This window comes from Hemibagrus wyckioides, linkage group LG28 (genome assembly GCF_019097595.1).
Source record: "Hemibagrus wyckioides isolate EC202008001 linkage group LG28, SWU_Hwy_1.0, whole genome shotgun sequence".
NCBI lineage: Eukaryota > Metazoa > Chordata > Actinopteri > Siluriformes > Bagridae > Hemibagrus > Hemibagrus wyckioides.
Genome location: NC_080737.1, coordinates 13,196,879 through 13,215,383, shown reverse-complemented (window position 1 = coordinate 13,215,383; position 18,505 = coordinate 13,196,879). Strand labels below are relative to the sequence as shown.

The window sequence follows — 18,505 nt, the reverse complement described above, 5'->3', positions numbered from 1 at the left end:
GAATTGAATGTACAACTTCAAGTAAACTTGTGTCGTAGATGTTGTTGTTGAAATGTTTAGCTACAAGGCACAACTCTACAAAAAAAAAGGATCGCAACATGGGGTTTTACTTTCATTACTTGTTTGTAGGCTAATATTCAGGGGTGTGGTCACCTGGAATGAAAATAAACTCTACAACCACATTTCTCACACATGACACATCCATTAGGTCTCTGCAGTGCATATAATGAATCATATCTTGCTCTTGTTGATTTAAGTAGTCAGTGTAGCACTGTATTTTCAAGTCACTTGAGTATTTGGACTTGCAGAATAACTAAAGTCGGTCATCTGCTTTTAAAAACAACAAATTAGACATTTCTTATTGATAGCCCAATGCTTAAAAACATGCACAGGCCACGGTTCATATTTAAATAGTAATTTAATATATAAACTAAAATATTTGACAGCTCAGTTTGATTGAAAATTGTTAAAATGAATACACATCTAATTCATGAATGTAATGCAGTAGGGTGAGAAGTGCACGAGAGCGGCGCCTTGTGGGCGGAGCTTTCACCTTTCGATTCCAGATATAATGGAATCGACTCAGACTCGCATTGCAGGAGTGAACAGTCGAAGGAGTCATTTCTAAGATTCGATTCTCAATTTCCCAACTTAAGCTGTGGACAGCAAATATCTTAATGAAATTACAAGTACATCATTTTCTCACCTTTTATACCTGTAGCTTGAGGTCTGCTTGAAGTAGATTGTCATTGTTGTTTAATTAAATTTTGGTGTTGGTTTTATGATTTTACACCTCTGTATCGTTGCCCAGTGTAAAATAATGTGCATATTTTTGTGTTTTCTGTTTTGGAGATGAGAATATCTCTCAGCCTACTGTTGTCTGATAGGATTTGAACATCCTGTCAAATATTTTTGTGATGGTTAACATAACACATTTACAGTACCGTCAATTACACTATATTGCCAAACGTTTTGGGACACCCCTCCAAATCATTATATTCAGATGTTGTTTTTCAGGGGTTCCCTTAGTTCCAGTGAAAGGAACTCTTAATGCTTCAGCATACCAAGACATTTTGGAAAATTTCATGCTCCCAACTTTGTGGGAACAGTTTGGGGATGACCGCTTACTGTTCCAACATGACTGCACACCACTGCACAAAGTAAGGTCCATGGATGAGCGAGTTTGATGTGGAGGAACCTCACAGAGTCCTGGCCTCAACCTGATAGAACACCTTTAGGATGAATTGTAAGCCATACCTTCTCATTTAGCATCAGTGCCTGACATCACAAATGCATGTCTAGGGGAGTGGTCATAAATTCCCAAAAACACACTCCTAAACCTTGTAGAAAGCCTTCCCAGAAGAGTTGAAGCAGACGTCCCAGTTTTGGTCTGGCTCGCAGTCACCGCTCTAATTCATCCCAAAGATGTGCAGGCCAGTCAAGTTCCATCCATCCATTGTCTATACCTACTTATTCCTAATTAGGGTCACAGGGGTCTGCTGGAGCCTATCCCAGCACACAAAAGGCAGGGGTACACCCTGGACAGGACACCAGTCCATCACAGGGCCACATATAGACAGACAACCACACATGGGCAATTTAGAATTACCAATCAACCTGATATACATGTTTTTGGACACACAGGCACAGGGAGAACATGCAATCTCCACACAGAAAGGCCCCTGCCTGTTCAAACCCAGGACTTGAACCCAAGACCTTCTTGCTGTGAGGCAACAGTACTAACCACTGAGCCACCATCAGTCAAGTTCCTCCACACCAAACTCCTTCATCCATGTCTTTATGAAAGCTTCCTGAAAACTACTCGCCTGGTAGCTATTCTTTAAAAAAAAAAAATAGTGACATCAAACTGAAGAACTGTGAAGTACTGAAAGTTCATTTCAAGAGGAGAAAATAAGAGGTAGATCTGTATTTTTGTAAGATATGATCGTCATGGTTTTTATTTTACATGTTGTTAATTAACGCCATTTTATTCAATTAACTTTAATAAAAGGTAAAGACAGCGTTATCTATATGGCATGGTTGCGGGAGGTCGAGTCTTAAACGATTAAAAAACACTTTTGTGCCATTACCGCTACTATTACTGTTTGCTAGCCAACTAAAATGTATTTAGGTTTAGGTGGTATATTTCCTCATAGTCTAAAGTCAATTCTTGGCAACGTCCAAGCTTTTTCTCTGCTTGGAGTCGACTCTTCAGTGCCAGTCGTTGAAGAATCGACTCTTTTTGGAATCGACTCCCAGGCTGAAACGGTGTGCCAGCTGAGGACAGAAAGAATGCGCTGAAACCGCAGAGTGGACATGAACCAGTGTCTCCATGATGAGTCAAACTGAGGTAACATCTTTTACATTTTCTTCCTCAAAGCTGTTTCCTGTTTTAACAGACGGGATTCTTCCATTTTTTTATGCTGAGCTGTATGTTCATTGTGTGCGCGCGCCTTCTATCGAGTTCAATAACAGGGAAAAAAAGATCAGGCTCTTCTGTAGGAAAAGGTAAGATAGGTTTTTTTTTCAATCTAAAAATATTCCAAAACCTTACCAAATAGTCCAGAATGAAGTACAGTTTAGTCAGAGTCCATATAACGTTACGTTTTTATGTCAGTGTTCATGTGTGTGCTTCATGCCAGGACACTGTTATGGAAAGGATACAAAGCTGTTAACATACACTGACCCTTCATATCAAGGAGCTGAGTTATCAGATTTAATCTGCTGCCTCTGGGCATCTGATTCCTATCACTGCAGACAAACAAGCCTCTGTGAACCGGCCAGGGACCACTGCTGAATCTGCATCTCCTCCAAACACTCAGAACATTCACTAAGGATATGCACTGATTTATTTTTTTCCCATACAAAATATCAATGCTGTGAGAATGGGATTGATCGTGACACTCTTTTAGTAACTCTAAAAGTCTCGTAGCTTCTGATTCCCAGCTATGTGGGATGGCAGTAGGCTTTTAGACAATTTGTGTCATTATTTTCAGTGCAGTTAGCATGGTGGTGTACTCGGCAGCATTGCTGGCACACAGCTCCACGGTCCTCGGGCTCGGTCCTGAGCTTTCCGTGTTAATGTCCATGTGGAGTCTTGCATGTTTCCCCTGTGTCAGTTTAGGTTTCTTCCTGGTTCTTCAGGTTTCCTTATACCTTCCAAACATTCGCCAGTTTGGATAGAGTAAATTGTTGCCAACTGTAATGGTTTGCAGTGTCTGATGGACTGGTGTCCCATCTACAGTGTATTCTTGCCTCATACCTATTATACCCAGGAGAGGACAGGCTTGGGCACAAACCTGACCAGGATAAAGTGGTTTTATCGTTATATCAGTCAACGACACAGATGTTCATATGATAGATGGTGTCAGTGAATTGATAATTATATCATAATATTTTTCGAGCATTGGCGACTAGATGTGGGTGTGTCCAGAGATGCGTCAAAGTTTAGCTGTATAATTTTGTATAATGTTAACTTTATACAAAAAGCGCACGTGGTCCCTGGCAGAGAGGACACACTGCTTCTCCTTTATCCCGTAGGATATGATGCATATATACACTGCTGAATTTTATTATATACAAACACAAAGTCATCCTCCGGAATTTTTTATTTTACCGTCAAAATTGCTTTGTTTTCAAATTTGTAACCCTAATTGCGCCACCCACTGATAAACGTTCTTACTATGGCAACCAGTAGGTGTAACGCCTACTGATGACTTCATATTACATCGACTGGTGACTTGCACTGTGCAATGTGTGATCATAGCTTTATTTCTAGTTCCTGCCTACCTAGGATGGTTTCTCCCAAATATAATACCTTGGTAGTGACAATATATTAAAGTGTCTTTTGAATATTATAAAATATCTAATTTCTAGCCTTTATGCCTCAGAACAGCAGCACTGAGAGCAGTTGCAAATTTGATAATACTCCAATCAGGCATAACATTATTAAGTGAATAAGACTGATGATCTCCTCATCATGGCATCTGTTAGTGGGTGGGATATATTAGGCAGCAGGTGAACATTTTGTCCTCACAGTTGAACCAGGATAAATGGACAAGCGTAAGGATTTGAGCGAGTTTGACAAGGGCCAAATTGTGATGGCTAGATGACCAGATCAGAGCATCTCCAAAACTGCAGCTCTTGTGGGGTGTTCCCGGTCTGCAGTGGTCAGTATCTATCAAAAAGTTGTCTAAGGAAGGAACAGTGGTGAACCGGCGACAGGGTCATGGACGGCCAAGGCTCATTTATGCACATGGGGAGTGAAGGCTGGCCCGTGTGATCCGATCTAACAGACGAGCTACTGTTGCTAGATTGCTGAAGAAGTTAATGCTGTTTCTGATAGAAAGGTGTCAGAATACACAGTGCATGACAGGTCAGGGCTGTTTTCACAGCTTAAGGGGGAACAACACAATATTAGGCATGTGGTCATAATGTTATGCCTGATCTGTGTAAGTCACATAACCTAATATGTCATAGATTAGATTAAATCACACAGTCTAATATTTTGTCGTTTCTATAGTAACAGTTACACAGGCAATTAGATTACGGATGCTTCTCATTGATATGGTGAAGGTTTTATTTATTTATTTATTTATTTATTTATTTATTTATTTATTTATTTATTTATTTATTTATTTATTTGTTTGTTTGTTTGTTTGTTTATTTATTTATTGAAAGGAGTCTCCGGTGTTAGTGCTTTGTAAAATTCAGAGGTAAAGTTTGCCATCATCTGAAAATCCTCAGGACAGAGTGCATGAGAGGACGGTGGTTTCTGGTGTGTGAACTGTTGTTTATAGCTGCTATAACTAAGTCATTACAAGTCATAAAAGTAAATAACAAGTTCTTTAGTGGACGTTCCACACAGTTAAAGAAATAAACATGCATGTCCTTCATTTGTAATGTAATTAATGGAAAATTCTACTAGCTGACCCTGGTTATAAGAAGAATAAAATATTTCGGGAATATTTTCAAAAAAATAATGGACGTCAGGGTGGAGATGCTCAGCTCTGTAATTTGTAAGATGTACAGTATTCTTTGTTACAATCAGCTCTTTGGAAATTGTATTCTTCTGTGAAAAAAGATTACGTTCTATAGTTCCACTTACTAATGAAACTCAAAATATTATCTAATGGTTGCTAAAAGCCGACTCATTCTTGATGCAATTACAGACCTAAGAGATATTCCATGTCTTACTGATTGAATTGTATCCTTAATGGTAGAGTTGCCAGTTTTTATCCAGATAGATGCTACTTATCAGTGCTTTTCTGTGTCCATTCTGACCGTCTGAAGTACCAGGGTTATTACTGATGGCCACAAATATCACAGATGACCATTAGGACCGTGGTTATCACCCCAGATTGTCACCACATGGTCTCCATCAGAAACCGCCTAATCCTACCACACTGCTTACTATTAGGAAGCTATCTAAAGTGTCTTGAATCTTTTCATCAAGATGGAAAACACAGAATAAAGTCAATAACTATGACTAAACCACTAGAAACCAACAGAAACCTCTAATGGTCTCTGTGAATGCTTGAGCTGGGTAGATTATTCAGGCCATTAGTGGAGAACACAGGGCGTGCTCGAAGTGAAAACACACTCCATTCTTTACCACTTGTCTTGTTGTCAAGGAGACGGGCAGCAACAGGTCTGTCATCTTCTGTTAGGATTCACACACGCTATGTGTGAGAGGATATCACACATGGATTTGCAGCATCACTTCAGAGTGGGAAATTATTGCAGCCGCAACAGAAAATAAAGATTCAATGTCTTTTTGCTTTTGGGAAAAATTAGGACCAATATTGGAAAAGACAAATGAGCTATAAACACATAAAAGGATACATAATATATTATGATATAGCCAGGTAGTTAGAATAGTAGTTTGTAACTACAGCAATGCAAAGTTATATAACAATTGAGAGAAAAAGGCAGGTGCTGGTATGTGCCACATACAACATACACTGATCAGGCATAACATTATGAGCAGTGTGAAGTGAATAACACTGATGATCTCCTCATCATGGCACCTGTTAGCGGGTGGGATATATTAGGCAGCAAGTGAACATTTTGTCCTCAAAGTTGATGTGTTAGAAGCAGGAAAAATGGACAAGCGTAAGGATTTGAGCGAGTTTGACAAGGGCCAAATTGTGATGGCTAGACGACTGGATCAGAGCATCTCCAAAACTGCAGCTCTTGTGGGGTGTTCCCGGTCTGCAGTGGTCAGTATCTATCAAAAGTGGTCCAAAGAAGGAACAGTGGTGAACCGGCGACAGAGTCATGGGCGGCAAAGGCTCATTGATACACATGGGGAGTGAAGGCTGGACTGTGTGGTCCGAACAATATTAGGCAGGTGGTCATAATGTTACGCCTAATCAGTGTACACTCAAATAAAAGCACCTTTCTTGCTGGGGTGGTGTCATAAATCATTATACATCATTTTATACTTCTAAATATAATTCTAAATATAATTTACATGACGCAATTGGACCATCTCTAGTAAAAAAGATACATGCTATAGGTACTAAAGGTACTGGATCCTCTTCAAGGAAAAGTAGAGATGGTTACCATTATTTCTGAAACTGAAGCATAGCAATCAGTGGATACTAAACAAAGGGCCTCTCTAAACTTTGACGTCTCTTTTCACTGTTATGCAACATTAGCCTTGTCATGTATAGGATGCTGATCATATTTTATGTGTTTCAGGTTTATCAGGAACCAGTTAATCAGGAAATGAATGCTAGGCATCTTTTGTTATTTCTCTGAAGTTGTTGCTGTTTTGGCTACTCCCTGTTCTGGGTTACCACAGCAGATCATCTGGTCCACATATTTGATTTGATGCACTTCTTGATGCAACCCTAAATAATTTACTCTGAAGTAATAGTGTTGTATTTTGCATGTGGACTCCGCAGCAGATGGAGATGGCAGGGCCGAGCAGCAGCTGCAGCTCGCGAATGATGAAGAGGAAGGCATGGGGAGGCCTGCGGCAGCGCTGGAAACTCCTAGGTGTGTTTGAAATCGACCAGCAGCACGAGTTCTACCTGCTCACCTGCATGATGAAGGAGGGACTGGCGGCAGCTGTGCAGAACACCATCGACAACCCAATACCTGTGAGTAATAAGTACAAACCACAAAAACTAAATCTCCACATTTCCGTCAAAAATAATAAATACATCTTTACATGGATCCTCTAAGCTGGTAGAACATGAATGGGAGGGAATATCAACAACAGGCTTCATTAACACAATTTCTGTTTAGGCAAAATGCCCTATTAACTCTTTATGGTTAATGCTTTAACAGTTGCTGCAGCTGTTTAAGATTGATAAGTGACCCCACTCCACCAGAAGAAAGCATTAAACATGAGCGGTTCGTGCCGCAGCTGTTATCTTTCAAATACGTCAAATGGCAAATATTTCGAATTACAACTATTTACTTTTCTACTTAAACACTGCAGCGAAATATAGTGTACAGGGCATATCTAGTTTATCAGTCTAGTCTGAGTAGATTTCAGGACCAATAACAGGGAATATAAATATAGACTCTTATAGAAAAAATTGTGATGGATGGACGACTGGATCAGAGCATCTCCAAAATTGCAGCTCTTGTGGGGGGTGTTCCCAGTCTGCAGTGGTCAGTATCTATCCAAAGTGGTCCAAGGAAGAAACAGTGGTGAACAGGGTCATAGGTGGCCAAGGCTCATTGATATGTAAGTTTATATATAAAATCAGAGGCGGCACCCGGTTTCCTCCGGGTGCTCCGGTTTCCTCCCACAGTCCAAAGACATGCTTCTAGGCTGATTGGAGTCTCAGTGAGTGAATGAGTGTGTGTGTGTGCCCTGTGATGGGTTGGCACTCTGTCCAGGGTGTATCCTGCTTTGATGCCCGATGACTCCTGAGCACAGGCTCCCCGTGACCCGAGTATAGATCGGATAAGTGGTACAGACGATGAAATGAAAAAAATGAAATATAAAATCAGCAACTATTAGCAAATTCTAATTATATCACAACATTGTATGAGCTCAATTTTTAATAATAATAATAATTAAGTGGTTTAACTCATTTCCAGCTCATGCTTTTAACCCTTTAAAGTCATGGCTTATGAATCAATAACTACCCTGAAACTTTTAGTAAACGATTTTGTCTTAACAAAACAAGTCCGGACCCATCGTCAGTCCTGATATTTAATACAACATTATTAATGACACAATGGACTCCAACATTGTGTTTATAAGTAATTATTGGGTTGATTAAGTCCCGGAGAGAGAAGCGTGTTTCGGTTTGGTCCCATAGTGACCATGTGTTTACGAATATGAACTTGCTCTCCAGTGTGCTGTATTGTTTTGGGTGCTCACGGTGCCTGGCCCCCTGAGAAAGAAGAAGAGAACATCACAGTTCTGCTGACACAAACACAATTGTGAAGCCTTTGTAGGAGAGGGGTGGAGAGATACCACAATGCCCCAGTCTCCACTGCACAGAGCAATAGGCGGAGAACAATGTAGTAAAGTCTTGTTTTTTTGTTTGTTTAAAGGAATACTCTAGCTTTTTTCAACCTCATTTTACTACCTTTGTTATGTCTGTGTCTAATGTCAAGTAGGTTGTAGGTTTAATAGACCAGTAACACTTCAATAGCTCCTCTCAACCCACTTATCTGGGTACATTCTCCATGTACAAATGGATTTAGTTTAATCTCCAAAACAAATACAAAACTTAAGGAGAGATGCCTATGATTTATTAATTTATTAAAATTATTTTGCTAACGAATCATTCGTTGCAGTCTCAGTTCTTTGTGGGATGGGTTCCTCAAGGTGTTGGATACCTTTCTATAAGATTGTGGTCTGTGTTGACAGAATTGCATCACATAGATTCATCAGTTGCGCATTTCATGCTGCAAATCTCCCACATCCCAGTGGTGCTGGTGATTGGGGAGTACACTGATCTCATAGGGTGCAGCTCAATCAGCTCTCTTCCAGTGTACTAGAACTTTTGTGATGTAAAGTTCAGTAGTTGGTAAAGATCAGTGGTTACGGTGTTGGAAAGTTGCGAGTTTAAATCTCAGCTCTGCTGGGCTCCTGAGCGAGGTCCATAACCCTCAACTGCTCAGTTGTATAAAAGAGATAAATGTAAGTTGCTGTAGATAAAGGCATCTGCCCAATTCTGTAAAAAATCCCAAAATACCCCCCCCCCCCAAAAAAAAAAAACAAACAAAAAAAAACAAAAAACAAAACAGGAAGCATTGATGCTTGCTACATTCCCTTGCTGGAAATGTGGAAATGCTGTCATGTTTTCTGAAGCCTCTCAGACTGAAAAAACCTCTCAACCAACTTCATCTACAAATATACATAGCATGTTACCATTGTCAAATGGTTACTTTAGTTGACGTTCTATTCATACAGTTTGTTTAAGTCTAATTTCCTTAACTTCAGCTGGCAGGAGTGGAACTTGATGTGTGTCTTTACAATCTGTATGATGTTGCTTGGATATAATAAAACCATACCAGATAAAAGTGAAAGAAATTTACAGAAGTTGAATGGCAAAACCTAAGAGGCTTTATTAAGACATTCTCTCATGGGTATCTTGTTCTAAGAGATTTGTTGTTAATGGTTGTAGTATTCATTAAAATGTATTTTTATTTATTTATTTATTTATTTTTATAGTGACTTTTATAGTATCCTTTATTTATATTTATAGCATTAAATCTGGTTATTTTAACCAAGATTATGCTGCAAGATATTTTTTTTTCAATTACATTTAAGTTCCCTGTTATAGGCTAGGCTGCAATTTTGCAAATTCCCAGTTTATTCCCATTAATTCCCATATATTCCTGTTAATTCCCATGGAAAGTTTCCAGCCTTGAAAATTCCCGGAATTTTGCAACCCTAGCCTTGAGCAAGCCTTGCTTAGTTTTATAAATGAGATAATTGTAAGTCCTTGTGGATAAGGAACTTTACCAAATGCCATAAATGCAAATCCTTTGGCGTTGTATCATGGGAGACATTAAGGAATTAAAGGATGTTCTTGTACAACACTTTAGGAACTCTGTGCCAAGCTATTCTGCTAATCATTATCTTTTTATCTTCCAATGTTTTCGCTTCTATGCTCATGATATAAGAGCTAATAGGCAAGGAATCTATAAATTCTCACCCACATACTCTGTTACTCTGGCATGGTTTTGCTAGTCTAGTATATGAAAAGCATATGTGTAGGTTACACACACACACACACACACACACACACACATACATACATACACACAGTCATATGTTTAACCCAGCCTGCTTACGCAGCAGTTTAATTATAAACGATAGTGAATATGCAGTCTGATGTTTCTGACTCTACCTCCATCACATACAAGAAAAACTTAACATTCCCAATATTATCTGATGCGTAGGTTTAATAACTGTTTAATAAATAAAATATGGGGCTCAAAAATGCATGTTCTTACATTCTTGAAGAATGTGGGGTTTTAGTGGTACAGCGAGGCACATGTTAAGTGTTACATGATCGTTCTTTTTAAAATGGTGTGTGTGGGTGTGTGTGTGGGTGAGATTCTGTTAACTCTGTTCATCTTAATGCAAACCATATAAAGCTTTACAAGTCTTGTGAGTCTCATGTGATGATGATTCATGTCCAGTGTTGGGAGTGTAACATAGTAGAGACAGGATGCTAGTGCATACACATGGTATATGTTGGTATTATTACTGGGCAAATCCAAGAAGCATAGATAATATCGGGGAGTCAAAACACAGTCAGGCAAATGAAGATCACTTGCAGTCTAAAATGATGGAAACAGGCATGGGTCTATATCTGGAAAAGACTTTACAGTGAACATTGCGACACAGAGGATATAAGAAAAGTAATCAAGAATTAACACAGAAAAGGTGAACACAGCTGGGAACCCAAGCCAAAACAAACATGAGAATGTGGTGTTCATCACCATGGAAAACCCAATGTAACGGGACAACCATAACATAGCTAGCTAAGTTAAAGGGAGCTCAACAAAGTTCTAGCTGTTATTAAACCTAGAGTACAAGGTATATGATATGTACATCACCTACAATAAACCTACATGTTGGACTACTGATTGGAAAGCTGTGAGCTCGAATCCCAGGACCACCAATGCTGGGCCCCTGAGGAAGGCTCTTAATTGCTTAGTTGTATAAATGAGATAACTGTAAGTCCCTGTGGATAAAGGAAGTCTACCAAATGCCCTTGTATCATGGGAGAAATTACTTTATGTCTATGCAGACTTCAAATAATAATTATAAGAAGCTACATCAATCTTGTACTTGATGCACATTTAAATATTTGCCTGTTCTCACAAGACTCGCCCCGATGAAGCTTGTTCTGTAAGATCTATCATCCATTATGTAAGACAGTTACAAGAGACTCATCATGATTAAACAGTCTACCTGCAAGTTTTGCGCATTAAATGTATGTGTGGTTTTTATGCAATCCCAAATCACCCTTACCTAAACACATTCCAGTGTCAGTAGGCAGTAATATTCCATTATAAAAACCATTAAAACCATTATAATCGTGGTTGTTTTATCTTTTCTTTTTCAGAACGAACTCTCTGAAGATGATTATCAACTCGAGGTGACACAAGTCCATAAGGTACATATGAATTGCAGTGACTAGATGAAAATGATGAAGTCTGTGTAGCATTTAACAGCTATCGGAGTCCGTAACAGTGTAAATAATGTATATATGGTGTTATTTTGTCTATATTAAGTGGCATTTATCTGCTTACGGTTATAATAGTGTTGCTTTATTGTACATCTGGGCTACATAATGGTAGATGTAGTGAACATGGTGTTTCATACAGTGAGATAAATACAAATGTCTTTCATCAGGTGAGCTAGAAATTTGTTTCAGAGGCTGTATGATGTAATACATGTTGTTGGAATGTCTATATCTTTCACCTCCAACACTATTCTTACACACCTGATGAAGGACCTTTGTTCAAAATGTCCTGTCCTGCCTTTACTACGTCTCCTATTATTACTGAAGCCCACTGCGGCTACTCACTGCAGTAACAGATTGCCTAGAGAATAATCTAGAATATGTCATCATTTGCTCATGTGACTGCCTGTGTCCAGGACTTTAGGATGGAGACGTTCGCAGGGCCGGTGTTTGCCAGCCTGCGGCGCTCTCTGGGGATGATGGAGAAAGAGTATCAGCATTCTCTGTCCTCTGAAGGCTGCTACCTGCAGTTCATCAGCAATTCAAAGAGCAAAGCTAATTTCTTCCTAACGTGAGTCGGCACTAACAGCCTGCGGTATAGAAACACCACACTGTTCTGTGTATGCGTGTCTGTTCTTTACTATATTATGGAGAATTCTGTAGCCTACATTGTACACTACACATTTTCACTGAACTGATGTGTTTTGGGTGAAGTGGTTTGGCTTAGTGGTTAAGGTGTTGGAAACCTGATTGGAAGGGTCTGAGTTTGAATCCCAGGGCCATCAACCTGCTAATGTTGGGCCCTTGTGCAAGGCTCTTAACTCTCAATTTGCTTAGTTATATAAAATGTAAGTTGCTCTGGATAAGGGTGTCTTCTAAATGCCCGAGATGTAATTTTCAACAAACACAGTAATGAAAATAGTCTCTGTAAATGTTACTAAAACTTTTACACAGTGAATGTTACACTTTGATCAAGTTGGTGCATAGCTCCACTGACCAGGCATAACATTATGACCACCTAGGCACCCTGAATGGTCTGCGGCTATGCAGCCCCATACGCAACAGATTGCAATGCACTGTGTATTCTGACACCTTTCTATCAGAACCAGCATTAACTTCTTCAGCAATTTGAGCAACAGTAGCTCGTCTGTTGGATCGGATCAGCCTTCGCTCCCCACGTGCATCAATGAGCCTTGGCTGCCCATGACCCTGTCGTCAGTTCTCCACTGTTCCCACCTTGGACCACTTTTGATAGATACTGACCACTGCAGACCGGGAACATCCCACAACACCTGCAGTTTTGGAGATGCTCTGATCTAGTCGTCTAGCCATCACAATTTAGTCCTTGTCAAACTCGCTCAAATCCTTACGCTTGCCCATTTTTCCTGCTTCTAACACATCAACTTTGAGGACAAAATTTGCTACCTAATATATCCCACCCACTAACAGGTGCCATGATGAGGAGATAATCAGTGTTATTCACTTCACCTTTCACTGCTCATAACGTTATGCCTGATTGGTGTATTTGCCCTAGTTCATCAATTTAGTTGGTACCCAGATACTGGCTGTCAAAATATCAGTGATATTCCTACTCTGCAGTCAGAATAAAATCCCTGAAAGCATATTTTATTTATATGTACTTTGGGTTGAGACACACAAAAAAAGAGAAACTAGTTTTCAGTTTAGGAAAGGATCCTAATACATATTTATTTTTCAATGCTAGTCATGGGGTTCTTATGCAAAAAAATAAATATAAAAGTTATGCTGGTGTAAATTTGAACAAAGCTCTTTCTCTTACACACTTACTGCTAAGCTTTTAGGTGTAATATTTCATCATATTTCCACCTTCCTCTTATTACAGACACGATAAAAGATTCTTCCTGAAGACACAGAGCAGAAGGGAAATTCGATTCCTCCTCTCTCACCTTAAGGGTTACATGGAACATCTGGAGAAGTATCCCCACTCTCTCTTGGTTAAGTTTTTAGGTGAGAGGTTCACAACTGTAAATGTACCCTTCTTGCATTCAGTGCATTTTCTGCTTAATATACTCTAACATTTTCACACTTTTCATACTCGCAGGTGTTCATAGCATCAAGATCGGCCATCGGAGGAAGGTAGAGAGTTTTTGCTTTTGTGCTGTTCAAATGTCTGCGTGGTGATAAACACCGTATGTGCAACATCATGAGCAAATCTGTTTCTTTTTGCTTTGCAGTATTTTATAGTGATGCAAAGTGTCTTCTATCCTGATGAAAGAATATGTGACAGGTAAAGGACTAATGAAATATTGTGAGTATTGGAACACAGTCTGTAAAGTCAACATTGCGATTCATCCATCCTGAACATTAAAAAAAATTAAGATATTTAGACGAAGCCATCTCTAAATAAAGTCTCCATCTTTAGATACTGTCTAAGGTCTCTATTAAAGCTGACACTGAAAAGCCTGTAGGATGTGCAGTAAGCCATTAAGCTTAAGCCTGTGTAGATATTCATACAACCTTTTCCAAGGCTTTATTATCATCAGTGCACCAGGATCCGACCGTTGCTGACAAAAGTAACGTTTATTTAAAGGCCATATGACTTTAGGATGTCAGTCAGCACCACCCTTAATAAAAACAAACGGCGCCTGTTTGCAAATGTTCTTAACCTAAAGCTAATATTCATGCATGCACATTGAATATTCTTCCTCTTTAGATATGATATCAAGGGCTGTGAAGTGAGCCGGTGGACGGACCCAGCACCCGAGGGGAGTCAGGTCATCGTTGTTCTCAAGGATCTCAATTTTGAGGGAAACTTTATTACATTAGGTAATGCTATACTCGTGTAAGTGGTGGAAGTTTACTGATTTTAGCTAGACTACATACACAGCATTCGTATTATAGGCAGAAACAAGATCATAAAGGATATCAACTGCTTCGTTTAGCCTCTGTGGGTGTGTGATGGCATTGCATTGATAAAAATGTCAGTGATACATCAGGTACTGTATAATCAAGTAAAAAAATTACGACTATTAATAATACAGCATTTTACTATAACCTCATGTCACAAGTGATAGATATTCATAGAAAAAATCAGTGGTCATGTCATGCAATGCTTAGCACGTGAGAGTTAAGCATAAATGTGAGTGTTAGCTAGTGAATACATGCTTTGTGGCTAAGAGGGTCTCCAGCTTTAGAACTCCTTAAAATCAATTAAAATTGACAGACAAAAGACAAATTCTCTAACTACAGCAAGAATATTCATGACCAAACCTTCATAATGAACCTGCACATTGCCCCAAGTGTGTGTGTGTGTGTGTGTGTGGCAAGTCTGACATATTTTTCTATATATAAAGACAACTGGAAACAAGCCAGGAAAATCTGGTCATGAACCCAAACAAGGCAAAGTTGCAAACATGGTAAATGGGAAATTCAGAGTTTTTTAATCAGGAAAAATTCTTTTAACATCTCTGGGGTTACTTGAAGCAAATCATTTAGTTTGAAGGGGTTCACTCAGTTGGGAAAAAAAATGGAAATCCATGGATTGATGCAAAGGCAAGACACAACACAAACATTTACACACCAAAGGCTCATTAAATAAATAGATAAATAAACACAATCTAAAATATAATATATAGGAATATATTTTTATAATAATAATATAATTTTTATATTATATATTATAAGATAAGGTTTATCTTATCTCAGGTTTATCTAATAATATATAATATAAAAAAAATATTCATACATGAATGTATTCATATAATACATAATACACATTTTATATAATATTTTCTTTTAAAAAGATTCTATGCTCCTGTAGTGTCTTGCTTTAAATATTGATTAAACACCCTCTTAGTCATAATCCTGAACTGCATGTTTGTATGCTCGTGTGTGTTTCTGTGTGTGAGGCAGACCAACAACGGCCCTGGCTGTTACGTCAGGTGCAAATCGACACGTCTTTCCTCCGGACCCTGAATGTACTGGACTACAGCCTCCTGGTCGCTCATCAGCCCCTGCATCAGGACGAGCGCCACCCCAGCTTGTCCTTCGCCACCCTCATCATGCGTACCAAGAAGTGAGGATTTATAAACACACAACCCTGTCTGGATTTATAAACACACAACCCTGTCTGGAGGTTTAGTCAGAGACATGAGTCCTACCGAGATTATGCGTGAAATCAAACCCTACTGCTTTAGAATTGCTTGGCTGTTTGGTCAGATACATTGTGTTGTGAATGTTTTAGACAAGTATTTGATTAAATGTGATAAGGCATTTGATTAGAATTAAACGTGAATTTTATGTAGTTTAGAGTAATCTATGTTGAAATTATTTTTAGTGAAATAATCTTCTTTCTCAAAGTTGTAAAAGCAAATGTTGGATTATTGGACTGTTTCTTTAAATTGGCTCTGGCCTTTGTCGCCCTCTAGTGGCCAGTTTAGAATTAGAGCGTGAGATTTAATTTTTTTTTTCGCCCACCTTTCCAAATAAATACCTCTTACAATCGATAAGGTTAAGGATCTTAATAACAGTTACATCATTTTTTAATGTTCAGTGATCAGCAAAAGGTCCACACACAAATGAATGTTCTTAGTTGCTTGTTTTTGTCAGTCTCACTTCCATGTTCACCTCTGTTTCCAGATCCCTCACTTTGCTCTCTACAAGGCCAGTGGCAGGCAGGCATGTAGCTGAGACATTTCAGCAAAGTATCAAATAACCAGTGTGATAAAACACTTAACCGTGCATGAGCTTGCTAGTTACATTACTCATCCTGACATGCCGTTTTCACAGCACAGAAGTTTGAAATGGACCGAATTGTTGAAGATAATCCAAGTGTGCCAGGCAAACAAACTAACCAGCTGATGCGTGTGATGTTGCTTTGTATTGCTTTGGCTGACTTTGTTTTTCTGCATTAGGTCAGTAAACACATGCTCCAGTGCTGCTGTCCCAGGGGTGGTGCCTGAGGACGACTCAACCATCCAAGCCACAGAACTGGATTCGGAGTCGTCTCTGCGTGGCAGATTCACAGAGACGTCTCAGGCTGAATTTGGAGAACAGAACGAGGGCGCTTCTAAGGCTGGATCAGAATCGGCTGAACTGCTGGAGTTTCAGACGCAGAACCGAAGGCTGCTGCCTAACTTCAAAAACCCGATTCACGTAATAGACGGGCCAGAACAGCGCTATTTCGTCGGCATCATTGACATCTTCACTGTTTATGGCTTCAAGAAGAGGCTTGAGCACCTGTGGAAGAGCCTGAGGCATCCTGGACAAAGTTTTTCCACTGTCAGCCCCTCTGCTTACTGTCTGAGGCTGTGCCAATGGGTACAGGACCATACCAAGTAGACTGTGATTTTGGGGGACAATAAGCTGGTGCTGAAAACACGCTGTAGTAAATAAGAGTTTCAGCCTGCATGTAGCCACAATGCAAACATACGAGCATACTGCTAAGGGTTTTTGTTAAAGAGAACAGGATTACACTACAAGCACTACAATACCCTGACAAAAATACTTGAATAGTCCAAGTGTCAGTTCTATGATTATAGTGAAGTTGGAATTTAATTTGTTAAAAGGTTTTCATCATAAAATTCTTTAAAAGTGCTTTAAAATGTCATTCATAAAAGTTGAATACAGAGTGTGATTTGCGGTTCAGAAGATCGTATAGAAATGTTAAAAAAAACAGGACTGATCTGTGAAAGTATTCCTTTTTGTGCTAACATTGTGGCTACATCCGGATTTATAATGTTTGGAAAAAAGAGGAATGAGGAATAATTTTTTTGTTAAATTCCACACAAAAATCCAAAGAGACGATGATGACGCATCCAGCTGCAGCATCCATTTTCCAAAGCCATGCAAATGAGAATACTTTATATATATATATATATATATATATATATATATATATATATATATATATATAAGACCTGATATGCAGTACAATAAAATAGTAAGCATTTTCAGTTGTTTCAGTTCTTTCATTTATTTATTAATTTTCTATTATAAAAAGCTGAATATGCAAAATTCAAAGGAACTGAACACTTCTACTCATTTATTCGTTTTAAAATAAACAGACCCTGTGATATGAATGTGTACCAAAATGATGTTTGAGTCACTTCAAAAACATAAGATCACAAACTGTTTTTAATGTTACTGATGATGCTAAAACAGTGTCTTCACTCGCTGTTCACTTCAGGTATGTGTTGGATCTGCGTAATTGTGGTTGCATGCGTGTGAGTGTGTGTGTGTGGTCACAATTTTACATTTCATAGTTTATCTGTGAATATGATCACAGATTACAAGTTCTGTAATTGAAATAAATGTAAAAAAAAAGAAAAAGAAAAAGCTTTTAACAAAAAAATCCAGTTTATTTTATTACAATCACAAGTACAATTACAAGTTTAGTGCTTTATTCTAACAGTTAAGCCAGAAAGAGAGCATTTGGCTTCATAAATAAAAATATTTAAGGAATTAGAGGAATAATTAAGGGATACATAATAGCAGGTTATTTACAGGAAAATAATCAGTGCTGTGGTCAGATACTGTCTAATGTAAAGTCGATTGTGGAGGAGAAATTACTTGGCCATATCATGTCAGAAATGTCAGTCAATTTTTCTATTTATTAAACTGTTTTGTAAGAGAAATATTCTCCTCACTATTGCGGTGTACTGGTTCTGACTACCTGTGGCACTCAGGTATATTCAGTATAAGTTAGTTCCTGTCATTGGTTACATTATATACACCGATCAGGCATAACATTATGAGCAGTGAGAGGTGGAATGAATAACACTGATGATCTCCTCATGATGGCACCTGTTAGTGGGTGGGATATATTCGGCAGCAAGTGAATATTT

The 18,505-nt window shown here is 38.7% G+C and overlaps 1 protein-coding gene across 4 annotated transcripts; it reads left to right on the top strand.

Annotated features, from left to right (window-relative positions):
* Positions 1-2,233: 2,233 nt before the first annotated feature.
* Positions 2,234-17,538, top strand: pip5kl1 (phosphatidylinositol-4-phosphate 5-kinase-like 1). 4 transcript variants are annotated; one of them, XM_058383969.1, is made up of 11 exons: positions 2,234-2,350; positions 6,912-7,109; positions 11,562-11,612; positions 12,098-12,252; positions 13,543-13,667; positions 13,762-13,796; positions 13,895-13,947; positions 14,374-14,486; positions 15,573-15,735; positions 16,299-16,337; positions 16,574-17,538. In XM_058383969.1, the coding sequence occupies exons 1-11, from the start codon at positions 2,333-2,335 to the stop codon at positions 16,998-17,000; spliced, it is 1,377 nt and encodes a 458-aa protein (XP_058239952.1). In that variant the 5' UTR covers positions 2,234-2,332; the 3' UTR covers positions 17,001-17,538. The 4 variants fall into 4 exon arrangements, with proteins under 4 accessions (XP_058239952.1, XP_058239948.1, XP_058239949.1 ...); XM_058383965.1 differs by lacking the exon at positions 16,299-16,337; XM_058383966.1 differs by lacking the exon at positions 16,299-16,337 and having other exon boundaries at positions 2,245-2,350; positions 6,915-7,109.
* The last annotated feature ends 967 nt before the right edge of the window (positions 17,539-18,505 follow it).

What these genes read in the sequence shown, in the direction of transcription:
- pip5kl1 (XM_058383969.1), top strand. An exon ending in AGGTGACACAAGTCCATAAG is followed by an intron (nt 11,613 to 12,097) that starts GTACATATGAAT and finishes GCCTGTGTCCAG; the next exon opens with GACTTTAGGATGGAGACGTT. An exon ending in TCTCTTGGTTAAGTTTTTAG is followed by an intron (nt 13,668 to 13,761) that starts GTGAGAGGTTCA and finishes TCATACTCGCAG; the next exon opens with GTGTTCATAGCATCAAGATC.